The sequence below is a fragment of the Cygnus atratus genome, chromosome 21 (assembly GCF_013377495.2).
Source record: "Cygnus atratus isolate AKBS03 ecotype Queensland, Australia chromosome 21, CAtr_DNAZoo_HiC_assembly, whole genome shotgun sequence".
Lineage (NCBI taxonomy): Eukaryota > Metazoa > Chordata > Aves > Anseriformes > Anatidae > Cygnus > Cygnus atratus.
In genome coordinates this window covers 4514582-4529802 of record NC_066382.1, presented here as the reverse complement: position 1 = coordinate 4529802, position 15221 = coordinate 4514582, and the positions used below count along the sequence as shown (strand labels likewise).

Below are 15221 nucleotides of genomic sequence, written 5' to 3'. Positions count from 1 at the left end.
TGGAAACACTTCTGAACTGCCTACAGTTAAAATATTTTAGATAGTCTTTTGCTTTCCTTCAGTTTTGAACGTGTCAAAACATCTTGAAAATAGTTCATTTAAGTGCTTTAAAGTACGTGAACTGTGGGGCAAGGAAAAGTAATGTTTTACTGCTTTGCTCCCTCTGCTGTGGGTAGGATCCGAAAATTCAGGTATGCAAAAATAAGTAAGGCTATATAGAGGTCTGTTTTTCGGGTAACTTGTATGCTTTCACATCTGAAACAACACATTTTTAAAGACAGAATTTGAATATAGTCATGCCAAGTTGTTTTGTCTATCTGAAACACAGAGACCCTCTGGAATCAGTCTTTTGCGTCATGATTGTTATGGATCTGCTTGTGAAGACAATGGGCATCCTAGTTCAAATGCAGTCATGCTGGAATCTGATCCAGCGTGATCCATTTTTTGCTGTAAAAAAAAAAAATAAAAAGCAGCAATGTTTTCTATTGTACCTTAGAGAAATGTGTCTAAAATCAGTTTATTTTTTGAAACTCGTAGTATGGATTTTCCATTTACTATGCAAAAAAAGAGCTGAATTTTAATTGCTTTTGAAATAAACTAGTATATCTGCATGTCTTCACATAGTTGAACGTATTGTTAAGAGAGTATAAAAGAGGGTCTTCATAGCAAAAAGTTTGAAACATTTCCTTTGTGGAAGGAAACCTTATTTTTTTGATACATCTGTAGTAGGTTTTTAATTCTCCTGCCCCCTGAAACCCGAGAGAAAAACACTCCTCAGCCACAATATGTTAGTTTCCTCTTACTAATCTGGGATGCAAGAAGTATTTTTGAGGGGGCTCGGAATTTTTGAATTTAGAGCATGAATATGCATAGAGCTTTGAAAATAATCTTGCAGAATCTCAAATTGTTCTTCAAAAAATAAAATAAAATAATCCATCAAGCCCTTTGTCAGCCTCTCCCTGGAGGTGTGTTCACATGTGCCAGTGGGTGAGGGCTGATGCCGTCTTTCCACACTGTACTGCCAACCCTTGTTTGTTTAGGGCACGGAGCTGTGCTGACGTCCTGTCTGCAGCAGGCTAGTGTGAATGCAGTGCTCAGCTGGATGGTGGCTATAAAGAAATGATACGTAGAGAAGATGAATGCCACTGTGTAATCACTGGATTTTGATCTTGTCACATCCAAGGAGTGATTCAACAAATCAAGGAGTGTTACAACAAATGTGGTGTACAGCCATATCTGTAAAATGAAATGATTTTACAACAGTAAGTACAGCTGAGCCAGAACACTCTGAAAGTTCTATCCCAGTTACGTGCTTCCAATATATCAAATAAAAAACCAACTTGCAGATCGATTTTCGTTCTCGTTTAGGATTAGGAGAGGTAGAAATTTATTTCAGTAGTGAATCTCAGCGGAGTAAATGAGAAAAAATGATATATATACATATGACATAGCATGAAACCTTAGGGAGCATATCTGCCACTAAATGCATTGTATGGGACTAAGCTTACTTAGTGGCAATGAAAAAAAAATTCACTGAAAAACAAATTATCTATTCTATTTCTCTGCAATATAAATATATGCATTTCTTAACTGAGATGAAAATGAATATCATCCATATATGGCAATATTCATCTGTAAATTGTCCTATTTGTCTTGAAACAGCTCTATAACAGTCTAATATCTTTTGGAGAAAAGAGGAGGAGCTTTCATTTTTGAAATATTTTGTACTTAAGAAAATAAAATGACTCCTTTTTGCTTCTCTTCATTGCAGAGATCTTTGAGGAAGGGAGCTTAAAAAGCCTGTTAGGTTTGCATATTTACAGCACTTTTACCATAAGTAACACTGTTAATAATAACGTGTGATAATAAAAGGGCTTTTTGTTAATCTCGTTAGTGTGAAGGGGGAAATACAATTGTATTGGGTCAATTATTGTTCTGAGAAGTACTGGGCAGGAATTGAGCTGTAGTGCACCTTGAGCAGAAGCTTTGCACTGTAAAAAGCATCTGGAGACACATGGATATTAACTGGAGAGCTTATTTTATGTTTTGTGCTTGGGAGCCAAAAATACAGTGCCTGACGGCCAAAATAAAATCGGTGTTGGTGCCAGAGCTAAAGGTCGCTTCGGATGGTTATGAAATGACCAGTTTTCAGACAAGCTCCCCTTCTCCCAAATCGGTAATTGCTGTATTAACACACTTTTCCCTCTTCCTTCCTTTACCAGGCTTTCTGCTTTCGTGTTCCCTTCCATATATTTTTTTTTGGTTTTCTTCGTGTTTCACACACAATGTGTGGCTCTCCAGGTTAGAGTTACTGGAAGGGGGCAGGAGGTTCCTTGCAGTTGGATTGTCATTTCTGACTGACCTGTGGTGTCAGCCATGGATTTAAGCAGTGTAAGATTTTCTTGAATGGTCCTATAGACAAAACATACTCAAACACAGGGTTATATTTATACCCTATGTAAAAATACACTGTAATAAATTACGTGGATGCCTCCAGAGGCAGTATATTTGGTGCATTAAAATAAAGAGCTGATTATAAATCCAGGGATTACCTGAAGTGGGTTTCAGGAAGCACTTAATGAGAGCTATTTCAGAAACCAGCTCTTTTTGAAATGAAGGACTGCAAATAATGATACATTAGAAGGTATTTTTCCTTAATGATATTTTTACTTCAATATTAACCCGGAAATTTCAATTTTGTGAAAAATACTTGCTTGTAACTTCAGTGCCTCATCTCTTTCTGAGGCCACTCAGGAATGGAGAATTGAGTGGCTCTGCTACTGCAAGTTGTGAGAAATATGTGAGAATTAACAGGAGATCTGTTTGAAGTGATTTTAAGGGTACAAGTCTGCTTTGTTATACTGCAATTAAGGTCAAAGATAATAGTAAACAGGAAAAATAAATGATACATTAGATGATACGTAAAAGGTGGTAGAATAGGATTTTAACAAAATTTACGTTTCTAGGGGAGTCACCTGTATTTTCATTAAACTTGTGAAGCCTTTTCAGGTGCCTAACACAGTCATCTAATACCATTTTAAAACTCAGTTATATCTGAGATCTCCTTGTAACAGTGGAAAATCCAGGACACTGTGGAAGCCTTTACTTTTCTGCAGCATTCATTACTTCAGTATTACAGTATTCAGTATTTCAGCAACAGAGTAAAATAGAAGTTGGTTACTTGTTTAACCTGGGAAATAAATATGCTGCAAAGAAAATATACAGATTCCTCCTAGCTGCCCAGATTTTCTTAAATTAAAGCTTTTATCATTATTAGGATCACAGTTTAATGTGTGTATTTTTAATTCTGAATTATGGCAATACCATAAGTTTGATTTTGATGCAGAATTTAAACTTTCCAAATGTTAGGTGTTATACAACGTCTACTGATAAAACATTAATTGGAAATGCAAAAATCCCTCAACTATTTAAGTTGGTTTGTTTGTTTGTTTTCTGGAACTCAAAACAGGAATACAAATTATTTTTAATTTTAGAAACATAGTGATTTCAGTATAATAGTTAAAAGCTTGTTTAAATTATGTAGCCTGTCTTCTTTAAATAGAAGAGTACCAATAAATTCTGATGAAAATGCTGCTTTAAGGATAAATTTCCATCAACATGAAATTTTGAAAATTTCTTGTACCTACAATTTAACTACCTCACTTCAAATTTCTACAAATGACAACCTGGAGATAAAAGGTTAAATCATGTTTAACGTAACTAAAACTCTAAAATTGTAACAGTTACAACAAATCACCACTGAATTTTTAAAATACATTTTTTTTCCAAAGCTTTTCTGTGTAATTTGTGCATCTTCGCCTTTTCCTTATTTGCTCCCTTTCAGCCTTTCCTTTATTACTGACTTGGGTTTATCTTTTCTCCCTTTAGAGAATTTTGAGGTGACAGTCACCAAAGAAGGTGATAAAGGGTTCTTTCTATCCCTTTTATTAATATTAACCCACTAACTTTGGTTATGAAATGGGGAATCAGCACTTAAACAGAAGATCCTGTCATGCTCTTTGTCCCATTTATTCTCCCAGTTTTTTTCTATTTTAAAATATTTCAATAAAAAATTGTTATGTAACCAAACCCTTGGTTAGAAATATCTGTAAATCAGACATCCATTTGAACCATTGGGAATTATTGTATGTTGTATGGACAATGAAGAAGTTGTTTTGGGGAAAATTAGTATTTTCTGATGTTTTCACCGATAGCTTACTTCTTTGGGACATGTTAAGTTTTTTTCATATGCTTTGTAAAGTAATATTTAGCTGCCAAAGCATCATAACACCTTCCCTGCAGTATACTTCCTTCGGTACATATTTCAGTAGCTTAAAATCCGAGTCAATTTTTTTTTTTAATAGTTTTAGACTTGCTGCAAGTAGGAGTGCATTCTTGGTACTATGATACCACAGCAACTATAGTAGCAACATGTTGTTTTATGTCGGTATAAGAAAATCACCTTCAAAACAAAGCAAGTTCTATGAGTAAAAACACAACGTAGCTGATCAAAGTCTTCAATGAGTGGCTTTTGTTAGCACAGCCAGGTCAGGAAAGGCTCAGTCCTCCTTACATGCTGGCAGATTGACCAAACCGTGCCAGCAAAGATGTCTTGTAGTATAATCTTAGGCTTAAATGTTTTTTAAAATGGTGTACTGGGGGCTTCTTTTTCAAGTTTATTAGGATGAAGAGAATAGAAAGGAAAGCTGACCAAATTGTTCTACGTGAGGACTTCCTTGACTAACATATTTGGTCTGTGTTAGTAGATAGCTGTTGAAATGGATGCCTGAGAAGTTGGTATTTCTACCTTTCTCATTCAGTAGTTTATTTTGATTCCCTAATTTTAGCCAGGTACATTGCACAGGAAGACTTTGTTCATTGATCTTTTGACAGAATTTCTGTAATTATGGTGCTGAACCTGTACTTAAAGCTTTTTCATCCCTCGACTTGTAACTGTGCATTTTAACCTTTTGCTCTGGTCAAAATAAACAAGCTGCCCAGCTATTCCCAGTAGCTTGGCATAGAAGATATTACCAGTGGCCTTGGCTGTTTGCTCTCATAATATCTACTCTTACCCTAGAGCTATCTCAAGTACTCCTGTGAAATGCCTGTCTACATTTCTCTTTTTCTCTTTTGTACTCCTGCATGAATGGATGCAAAGTAAACAAGTTGCTTGGAAGGCAGACGTATGCTTCTTTTTACTAAAGTTCTCAGAAACCACGCATCTTAAAGCACAGTGCTCTTGCTTTGTCCACAGACCCTCACAAACCCTTGGCTGCAAACTATTTGGTCGTTCATTTAAAAAAATGTTTAATAGTTTTGACCAGTTCTAACCTCTGTTACTTTGCATCTGTAGGTGAGATTTGTGGATTTAAAATTCATGGGCAAAATGTCCCCTTTGAAGCAGTGGTAGTGGATAAATCCACTGGCGAGGGAATTATACGCTCCAAAGAAAAACTCGACTGTGAACTACAGAAGGACTACACGTTCACCATACAGGCCTATGACTGTGGGAAGGGACCAGATGGAGCGAATGCAAAAAAATCCCACAAGTAAGTAAATCTGCGGTTGGCTGAGGGGAAGTTTGGTTTCAAGTGGTTGCCTGCTCATGGTGATTTATGGTCTGTGTGTTTAGAGCAAATGCAAACCAAGTGTTAATGCTGGAAGATTTTCATATAGTGGCAATATAAATAGCAGCAAAATGGAAATGAACTGTTTTGACAGGTCTTTATATTCTGAATTGTACTGCTTCACCCTTGATATCTCTAAATTTACATTACAAAATAGTGTGGAGTTAGAAGCAGGAAGACTGTTGAAATAGTTCAAATCTGGCTTGAGTTGATAAACAGACTTCATATTTGATACCAAGCCTGGACACTGTTTCAGAATTCAGTTTATAAAACAAACAAAAAAAGATTCAATAAGTCATATATATTAACCTTGATGAAATGGAAAAGAAACATGTTATTGTCATTTACAGACAGCTTCAGCCTAAAAAGCAAGATCAATAGCATATGGTTCATCTCTGCCTAGATTAAAGAATGGAAACAAAGCAGTCTTTATCTAAAGAAAAAAAAACAATGTAAAATGCTTCCTAGAAAATAATTTGCAAATATCTGTAACACCCTGGTATAAACATCTGTAGAGCATGTGGAAGATTACTGTTTGTGCTAAGCAAAGAAGGGCATGAGTAAGATGAGGACTAGTTTAACAACAGTCATCTTGATGACAAATACAGTATTGTTACTCTATAGCTGTATGCTTCAAATAAGCAGCAGAAAGTTATCTTGTTATGTGTTACACTCATGGGAGGTAGGTATCCCTGTTAAATTTATATTTAACACTCAATCTGACTTTTGAAGAAAGATCTCAAACAGAAAGATGGCAATAAAAATTTTGGTTGGTTGGCTGGAATTATATTCTTTGCTCAGTTTGATACTGTGCAGTTCTTTCTCCTCACTGTAGAAAGTAATATATTATTGTGCCTGTGCAGGCTGCTTGAGATATAAACTTTCTTCTGATTGATCCAGTAAAAAGTATATAAAAACAAAATATAAGTTGCATCAAAATGTGTAAGCCAGAGGAAAAGGTAACAAGTGGAATTGGGAAAGTTCCTAATAAAAAGGCAGCTGTGAAATCTCTTCAGTATGTATTTAGAAACTCCTTATCTCAGACATCTGATGAAAGTGCATGAATTCTAAAGGAAATATTAAACAGTCTAGTGCACAGGTGGCTGATCTTTGGCCTTTCTGAACAATGTAAATACAACTTCCATGGTAGATTTGTGATATGTATGTTTTCAAGTGGTGTAGTGTTATGGCTACTGAAATTCCTCGCTATGTAATGAACCAGAACAGCAGCAGTTCGTGAAACCATCATTATGATGTTGCTCTGCAATCCTGCACCATGTGCTGCAACTCTTCTTTTCCCACAGCAGAGTAGGGGGTTTCCAAGACCTGCACCTACAAACCTCTGTTGAAATTTCCTTGCCTCATGGCTGTCTGTGTTGCATTTTTGTGGCTTTTAACCATTTTTTTTTGGAGTAGAGCCTTCAAAGGCAGTAATATAAACTGTGTTTGGTGCAGAAAGCTTTTTTTTTTGGTGAAATTTATTTGATACAAAGGCTAAAATAAAGCCCTAAAGCTAGATAGATATATTTAACGTAAGCATTGTAAGTTTTTTGCTCTTAGGCAAGGATTGTAGTCATTTAATTCTTTACAAGTTTACATTTCAGATACTTTTCCGTATTCACATTTTCTTCTTGGTCACTGACAGCAAATGTGTATTTTTTCCCATTGTGTATATACCAGCCATCAGTGGCAAGTATAAAAGGGAACAATTCAAGACCCAATCTGTTTAGGGTTATAAAGCTAGCTATGTGTTGTGTTGCAGTGTAACACTGTGATTACTACTGTGATTCTTCCATTTAAATTGTCTGATCTCTCATTCCTACTTCCAGGAAATAAGCCAGTTTTCGCTGACTTACAGCACACAGTACTTTATTATGAAAAGAAAGTTAATCAAATGCACTTGACTGAGCTCTTAGTCTAAGACCAGTCATAACTGTCATTCTTATTCACATTAAATAAGAATTGGATGTTTATATCAAATACTCTGACAGCAGAAAAGAACTGGAAGGATCGTACAGTTAACAGAGCTAACTGCCTATTTTGTCACAGCTGTACTTTGTTATGTTTCTGTAAAATGGCAGTAACTTAGTAGTCGCAGTACAGGGGGGTTGAATTTTAAACAAACAAACAGCGATAATAAAAAATGACCTGGAACTACGTAGAAATATACAGCAATGCATGTGAAAAATATTCACTGCTTTCCCAGTTGGAGTACTTAAGGTTCTTAGTCTTGTTAGTCATTGGTCACCTCCTTCAGAGAGCTTAAATTCTGAAGGATGGCTTCATCTGTAAAAGAAGGAGCTGTTCTACCAGACTCCTTGCATGAATGGGACATCTGCAGTATAAAGAAAACTGACTTTTCTGTTTATTTCCAGAGCAACAGTACATATTCAGGTGAATGATGTTAATGAGTATGCTCCCGTGTTCAAAGAGAAGTCATACAAGGCAACAGTTATCGAAGGGAAGAGGTATGATAACATCCTCAAAGTGGAAGCAGTGGATGCAGATTGTTCACCCCAGTTCAGCCAGATTTGCAGCTATGAAATAGTAACTCCGGATGTTCCTTTCTCTATTGACAAAGATGGTAAGAATATGATGCAAGACGGAGTGGGAATTGCTATCATTTCACTGCCTTAGGAATAGGGCTTCAAAGTAATCAGCATAAAACTAGAGCAGCCCTGTTTTAACCCCTTCCTAGGATGTAGTTAAATGAACACGTTCACTTTAGCGATTTGAATTTATAATGAAAAATTAGATGTCTTTCAGTACCTATACCATGCAGTATCTACTGCTGTAAGGAGCAGGTGGTCTGCCGAACGTTTTGTTCCTAGTACAATTTTTTTCAAAATAAAAAAATATATGGATGGGAATTGTATTATGGTTTAGACCATCTCTTAGTAAGCTCTTTTTTTTTCTTTTTTCCTGTAGTTTTCTTTTCTGTGATAGTATAGCCGTTGCTAAACAGCTTTCAAAAATGGCATTCTGTTTGTGCGTTTTTTACATTTGAAATGCTTATATATGGTTATGGAGATTACAGTATTGTATTGAGTATATGATACTGGGTTTGAAGTGTGGTGATTCATTTAGGTCATTTCAGCTGGTGATCTGTGAACTAATTCTACTTCTAGGGGTCCAAGGAAGCTGAGGTCTGCAAATTAAAAATAAAATAAAATAAATTGGAGAACCCTGGCAGGCACATGCCAAACTATTTGCCAGTTACCACTTATGAACAGTTTCATTTGGAGTAATATAATACTATTAAATATGATATTATATAATGTACTATATATGTATATATAATGTAAATGTAATATAATACACCATTAACAGCAGGATAAGTATATACCTGTTGCTCTTGGTATTGTGCTTATCTCCTGGATTTATGTAATTTTTGAATATCTGGGCCTGATATCTAGCATTGAAAGCACAAGTAGTGAAGGGCTGTCACTTGTGGTTTGTCTGTAAACATCTTGGTACCAGTATGAAGTACATAGTTAATACCTGTATGTATTTCATGCAGCAGTGACCCTGAAATACTCACTTCTGATTATCACTTTTTTTTGTCAGGTTATATAAAAAACACAGAAAAGTTGAACTATGGCAAAGAACATCAGTATAAACTGACAGTAACTGCGTATGACTGTGGGAAGAAGAGAGCTGCTGAGGATGTGTTGGTTAAAATTAGCATTAAGCCTACATGCAAGCCTGGCTGGCAAGGTTAGTTTGATCTCCTTCTTATCTGCTTTTAGCAGTTGCCAGTACCTTACTTCAGTGAAACGTGAGAGATTTTTAATATTGTTTCTTTGGATGAATATACAGGTTGGAGCAAAAGAATAGAATATGAGCCTGGAACTGGTTCTTTAGCTCTCTTCCCAAGTATGCATTTGGAGACGTGTGATGAGCCAATAACCTCAATTCAAGCAACGGTTGAACTAGAAACCAGCCATATTGGTAAAGGCTGTGATAGAGACACCTACTCTGAGAAATCCATTCACAGACTCTGTGGTAAGAATGCTTTTGGTATAATAAAGTGCTTACTAGTCTTACTTTGAATATTATGTTAAAACACAAATCAGTGAGTGAATACAGTCTTCATTTGCATGTAGTTTCCCCTAAATTTTTGCCTAGTAGGCAATAAAAATAATTTAAATTGCTTGAAAGCGATGTTTTAAAATAATTTTCAAATGCAGTGAAGAGTCTTTTTCTTCTGCCTCTCTGCTAGCTTATGCAGCGTAGTAATTTCTCTCATGAGGTTTGTGTTCAAGAGCTGAAAGGATTTTATGTGTACATGTGGAAGAGAGTAGTCATCAGAACCTCTCTGTTTTTCGGTAGGCATTGATGGATGTAAAGGATGCCATGTGACAAATCCATTGTGATAACGTAGTTGAGAAATTCAAGAAAATATGATTTGGAAAACGCAGCTTACTTGAATCAGTTACATTTATGCTGTGTTTGCCCTAGGAATAAAGGGCCTTGGCATCCATATATGCTGCAGTTAAAGTTCTTAGGAAAAGTTTACTGATGGCAGAAGAATTAAGATTACAGGACAAATTATCACTGGTGCTTAATCTCTTCAAGTTCAGTTAAGTTGGTGGAAAGTGTATGTAATCCTAGAGACAGACCTAGGTTATTCCCTGTTTATGTCACAGTGACATTGATAATTTAAGCTTGAAGAAGGGGAAAATCAGCAAGCCAAGCACCTACTGGGTATCATTGCTTCGGACTAAGGTTGTATTAGATGGTGACCTGGGAGGGGATGCTTGGGTTCTGCATGATATTCTTATGCAGCTCTCTTCAATGGGATGGATACTATTCTTACAGCTAGTATAGATACAAGAGAGAGGCATCATGTTCATGGGTGTGGGTATTAAGTGGGCATAAGTGGTATTAATATGTTTCTTGAGATAGCAGCAAAGTGAAGTTCTACATCTGCAGGGATAGTAAGCAAAGCATTTTTGGCAAGATGGGTAAACTACCCAGATGTTAAAGGTATGAAAGTTAACATGATATTACATATGTCTAATGTTAATGCCACATTATTCAAAGGGTGAACAGTTTGGTATGTGATGGTAGTGCATAATGCTGATGGTGCTGAAAAATTAGCGCTCAGAAAATTTGATATGAAGCTAGCTATGATCTTTCTAGTTTCTGCTTGGCTTTCATTTGAGCGTGTTTATTGTAGGTGCTGCTTCGGGCACAGCTGAACTACTTCCCCCTCCAAGTAGTGCTGCCAACTGGACGATAGGACTTCCTACTGACAATGGTCATGACAGCGACCAAGTCTTTGAATTTAATGGCACACAGGCTGTGAAGATTCCAGATGGTGTTGTCACCATCAATCTAAAAGAACCCTTCATGATCTCAGTATGGATGAGGCATGGGCTGGGAACCAAAGAGAAGGAGACAATTCTGTGCAATTCAGACAAGACAGGTTTGTTGGTACATCAGCTACAAGCAGTCTAGTTGGGGGGTTGTGTTTATATACTCTGGCAGTATATGTGAGAACTTGGTCTTTTCTATAGGTTTCTCTAGTTTTTTCTTGGAACTGAAAGAAAGTGGACTGCAACAGTTGTTCTTTATTGTATTTACCTATAGAGGTATGCCCTAAGATTATATAGCTTCAGTTCAAATTGGGCAGACTTGTTTTTCTAACTCTATTTTAATTTATTTTATGCATTGCTTTTCGTTATGGTAGGTGAAGTATTCTGGCAAAGAAATCTCATTTTTTGCATCTCTACAAACAGTCTTACTCTTGGTATTGCCAAAAATCCTTAAGATACATATATCAGGGTTAGCAACAGCAATTGCTACTATATTGGTTTTTTTTTTCTAGGAGGAGATAATTTCTCTCTCTAGTGATGCAACTTTTTTCATGCTGTGCATAGTTTCAGCCTCTCTGAATCCTGCAGACACTATCATTCTGAAGATGATATTAATAAGAAGAAAATCTGATAACCCTGTTTCTGTAATTGCTGTCTAATGGGGGTAAAAGAGCTCTTTCCTTTGTAATCTGGAGCAGTGGATTTGTTCAGTGTATTAGAAAAGATATTTTAGTTAAAATGCTGCTAGGTTTTTCAAAAGAAACCAGTCTGAATGCAGACCAAATGTAGCGGCCTTCACATTTAACTTATTTAAATTGTATTTAAAGATAAGAAAGATTTAACAGTATCTGTAATATCCTAAAACTATTCCTTTGAACAGGAGAAAAGTCACTGTCATTCAGAACCAGGTACAAATAATTCTCCTCTTTTCCCTACCTTCACCCATTCTCATTAATCAAAACCCAAAACTGTAGATTAATGAAAGGGAGTGAACTGGAGAAAAAAGGCAAATTTAAATACAGTTTTTCCTGTTCTAACGTACATGGGAAGGAGACCTTCAAAACAAGTTTTCTTATTCTTTGGTGTGACCTAACCATATAATAATTGCAACAGATAGTTTCTAGTATTAGAAATATAATTTGCCTTGATTTCAATGGTACATTATGCAATGTTGAAAGTCTAGAACTAGGTTTGTTGGAGAGAGATAATTCTGAATAAATTGCACCGGAACAATACAGTTAAGTTCAATGATGTCAGACTGAAAGATTGGTATGGTTTTGGTACTTTTTCATTCCATTTCTTGACTTATCCATGCCATGGTATGGATGACGTAGCTAAAATGTTTCCTTTCCTTATTCTTACTTGTTTTCCTAGCTTCTCACCTTTCTATTTAAGTTTTACATTCTTTAGAGCTAGGCCTATATGCTTTACACTTAAGAAAAAGTCTGTTGAGCAGCCATCATGTATATGTGTTCCAAAACAGTAATTAGATGTGGTAGAAGATGCTCATTTGTAACAAAAAGTTTTTTCTGTTTGTAAATAGAGCTCTCTTTTTTTTTTTTTCTTGCTTTCTTTTTTTTCAGAGGGTTTATCCCTGTCAGTTTTCAATCCTAGGCCTTGGCTCAGATTGGATTTTGAAATAGATGTCTATTGTTTTTGCTGTGTGTTATTCTTGGTCTGTTCAAGAATGTTTCAATGAACTACTGCTATAGATGTTTCTCATTCCACTTAACGTGTCTGATTTGCTTCTACATTTGTTTTTCCTATCAACTACTGGGCATTTACATACGGAATTTCAGAATGTGTGAATTTTTTGGAGTTCTTGATGCTTACAGAAAAGTGTAATACTAATTGTACCTCTTGTGCAGATATGAACCGACACCACTATGCACTGTACGTACACAACTGCCGACTGGTTTTCCTCTTCCGCCAAGATCCTTCAGAGGGAAAAACATACAAGCCTGCTGAATTTCATTGGAAACTGAACCAAGTAAGTTTGGAAGGGACAGTTGGGAAGGTGTTAGAATGCAGTGAAAAACACTGGAGCCTAAACTCCTTGATAATATAATTATTAATAAATACTTTTTGCAATTCCAGACTCCTCATACCAAGCTTTACAGAACCCAATTTATGATTGTGAAGAGTGAAATGGGAGGGACTAAATATTTAGTGTGCTTTTCCAGCCCACTGGATCTGGTCAGTTACTTGACCAGAGTTACATTCTAACATAGCTCACTGTATCCTAGTATTTTCTATACAGGGCAAGGTATACAGCTTTAGTGGTAAAATGTCCATATATATCTTTGGGGAAAGATTATTGCTTTCCAAAAAGTAACTGACTTTCCATATAAATAATTATGTTGTGGAAAGCTTTGTTGTATTCAAAATGGTCACGTTTCTCTAACCAGTCCCTCTCAGCAAAAAACAAATCCTTTGTCAAGTAATGTTGTATTATGACAGTATTTATAAATGATAACATGTGGATATATATTTTTTTAATTTAAATAAGTGGTTAATATTTAGATCCTATAAAAATTGAAGGAATGGAAATACACGCAGCTTCCTATATTGGCTATAGAAGAAAAGAAACTATTTATAAACCTGTGGTTGCTTTGCTTTTTTCTGTTGTTCCATATGTGTGAAACATAAAGTATGTCTATACAAACTTATAGTTTGTCAGTATGTCTACATATATGTATATATATATGCAAAACATGCATCAGATCCAGTTATTCAAATGCAATGTTTTTTTTAAAGATTAAAGCAATTTTTAAAACTTTTTTGTTCAGGTGTGTGACAAAGAATGGCATCATTATGTCCTCAACGTTGAATTTCCTGCGGTAACTCTTTATGTAGATGGTGTTTCCTATGATCCTTTCCCAGTGACTGAAGATTATCCACTTCATCCTTCCAAAATAGAAACTCAGCTAGTAGTTGGAGCATGTTGGCAAGGTGACTATTTACAGTTGTTAAGACATTTATTTATTTTTTTAAGCAAAATCTTTGTGGTTAGCCTAGTAGTACATAGCTAATCTTTTTAATGCATTAAAGATGACTTTTTATGTCTTATGCAGATTATTTTTGGTCCTAACTAATATCACATATTTCTTCTCTTAGCCATTTTTTCTGTGATTTTTTTTTTGCATATTGGCTGCAGGTGTATATGAAATACAGGGCTATTCACCAAGCAGTATTCCATCAAAGGGCTTTCTGTGGTAACTGAGAATATAGATGACTTAATTTTAATAACAGTTGTAAGAGTACATCTTATACTTCAGATTACTATGTAGAACGCTAATTTCAAGTAGGTTGAAAGTCCTATTTTATAAGTGTTCTCATAAATTGAAATATGGTCAGCAGACCAGCTAAGCAACACAGTGATGATGTCTCAGGTATTTTACCATTTCTGCTTACAGAAATAAACGTAGAAAGCATCTGCATCTGCTTTATTATATGCAGACTACGGTTAAAACACAATATTCTGCAAGCTGTAAAATGCTGTTTCATATTCTCTAATACTTATGAAACTATTCTTCAAAGCTTGTGGGGGGAAAAAAAAAAAAGAAAGCATCTGAACATGGAACATTGGCTAATCAAAGTACGTTGGTACCAGAGATTTCTGTAACAAAGCTCTTGCTTTACAGTCCTGAACTGAAATGTTTTGCTCGCTGATTTAATTACCTCCTAGGTGATAAAAAGCTGATCTTTTGGGTCACAGAGAGAACAGTGCTAAATCATTCATGCTTTATTGTAGTTCGGAATGTGGACTGTAGTTGCAGTCTGCAATAATGCATAGAATTAGCTTGTGAATGAAAGACAAATGGGAAGTTTGGGGAAATTTATGTCAAATTAACAGTTTTTTTGTCATGATGTCTCTTCTCTCTTTGAGTTTTAAGGCTTCGAAGTATGAATGAAGGTTAAATTACCAAAATACCCTCTCTGTCAAACTTACTATTTTGTGGGAAGTTCTTTGTCTTTCAGCATTTCTTATTTTTGTGTTAAAATTCATTCTGTTATCTCTTTGAGTCAATTAATTATTTTCTCCATTATTCATCTCATATTCTGTCTGTGACTTTCTAGCTATCTATTTTAGTTCAAAGGGAAGCTATACTGGCTGGTTTTCAAGAAACTGCAGCTTGGAAACTGTTCCAGATGAGCATATAAATGGTGTAATGGCTTCTGTATATGCTCTATATCCGAACAAAAGCATTTAGTCTACAAACTTGTGTGCTTTCACATTAGCAACATTATATGATTCTTTAATTTCTTG

General features: G+C 35.6%; 1 protein-coding gene across 4 annotated transcripts in view; it reads left to right on the top strand.

The window, feature by feature from the left end:
* CLSTN1 (calsyntenin 1) overlaps nt 1-15221 on the top strand; it is a 38948-nt gene that overhangs the window by 12278 nt on the left and 11449 nt on the right. For 2 of the 4 annotated variants that reach the window (XM_035557588.1, XM_035557590.2), the window contains exons 3-10: nt 3889-3918; nt 5357-5552; nt 8006-8214; nt 9198-9347; nt 9450-9635; nt 10813-11061; nt 12820-12941; nt 13741-13903. In XM_035557588.1, coding sequence (XP_035413481.1) covers nt 3889-3918; nt 5357-5552; nt 8006-8214; nt 9198-9347; nt 9450-9635; nt 10813-11061; nt 12820-12941; nt 13741-13903 — 1305 coding nt within the window. The remainder of the gene's footprint in view (nt 1-3888; nt 3919-5356; nt 5553-8005; nt 8215-9197; nt 9348-9449; nt 9636-10812; nt 11062-12819; nt 12942-13740; nt 13904-15221) is intronic. The other 2 variants (XM_035557589.2, XM_035557591.2) reach the window with 1 other exon arrangement.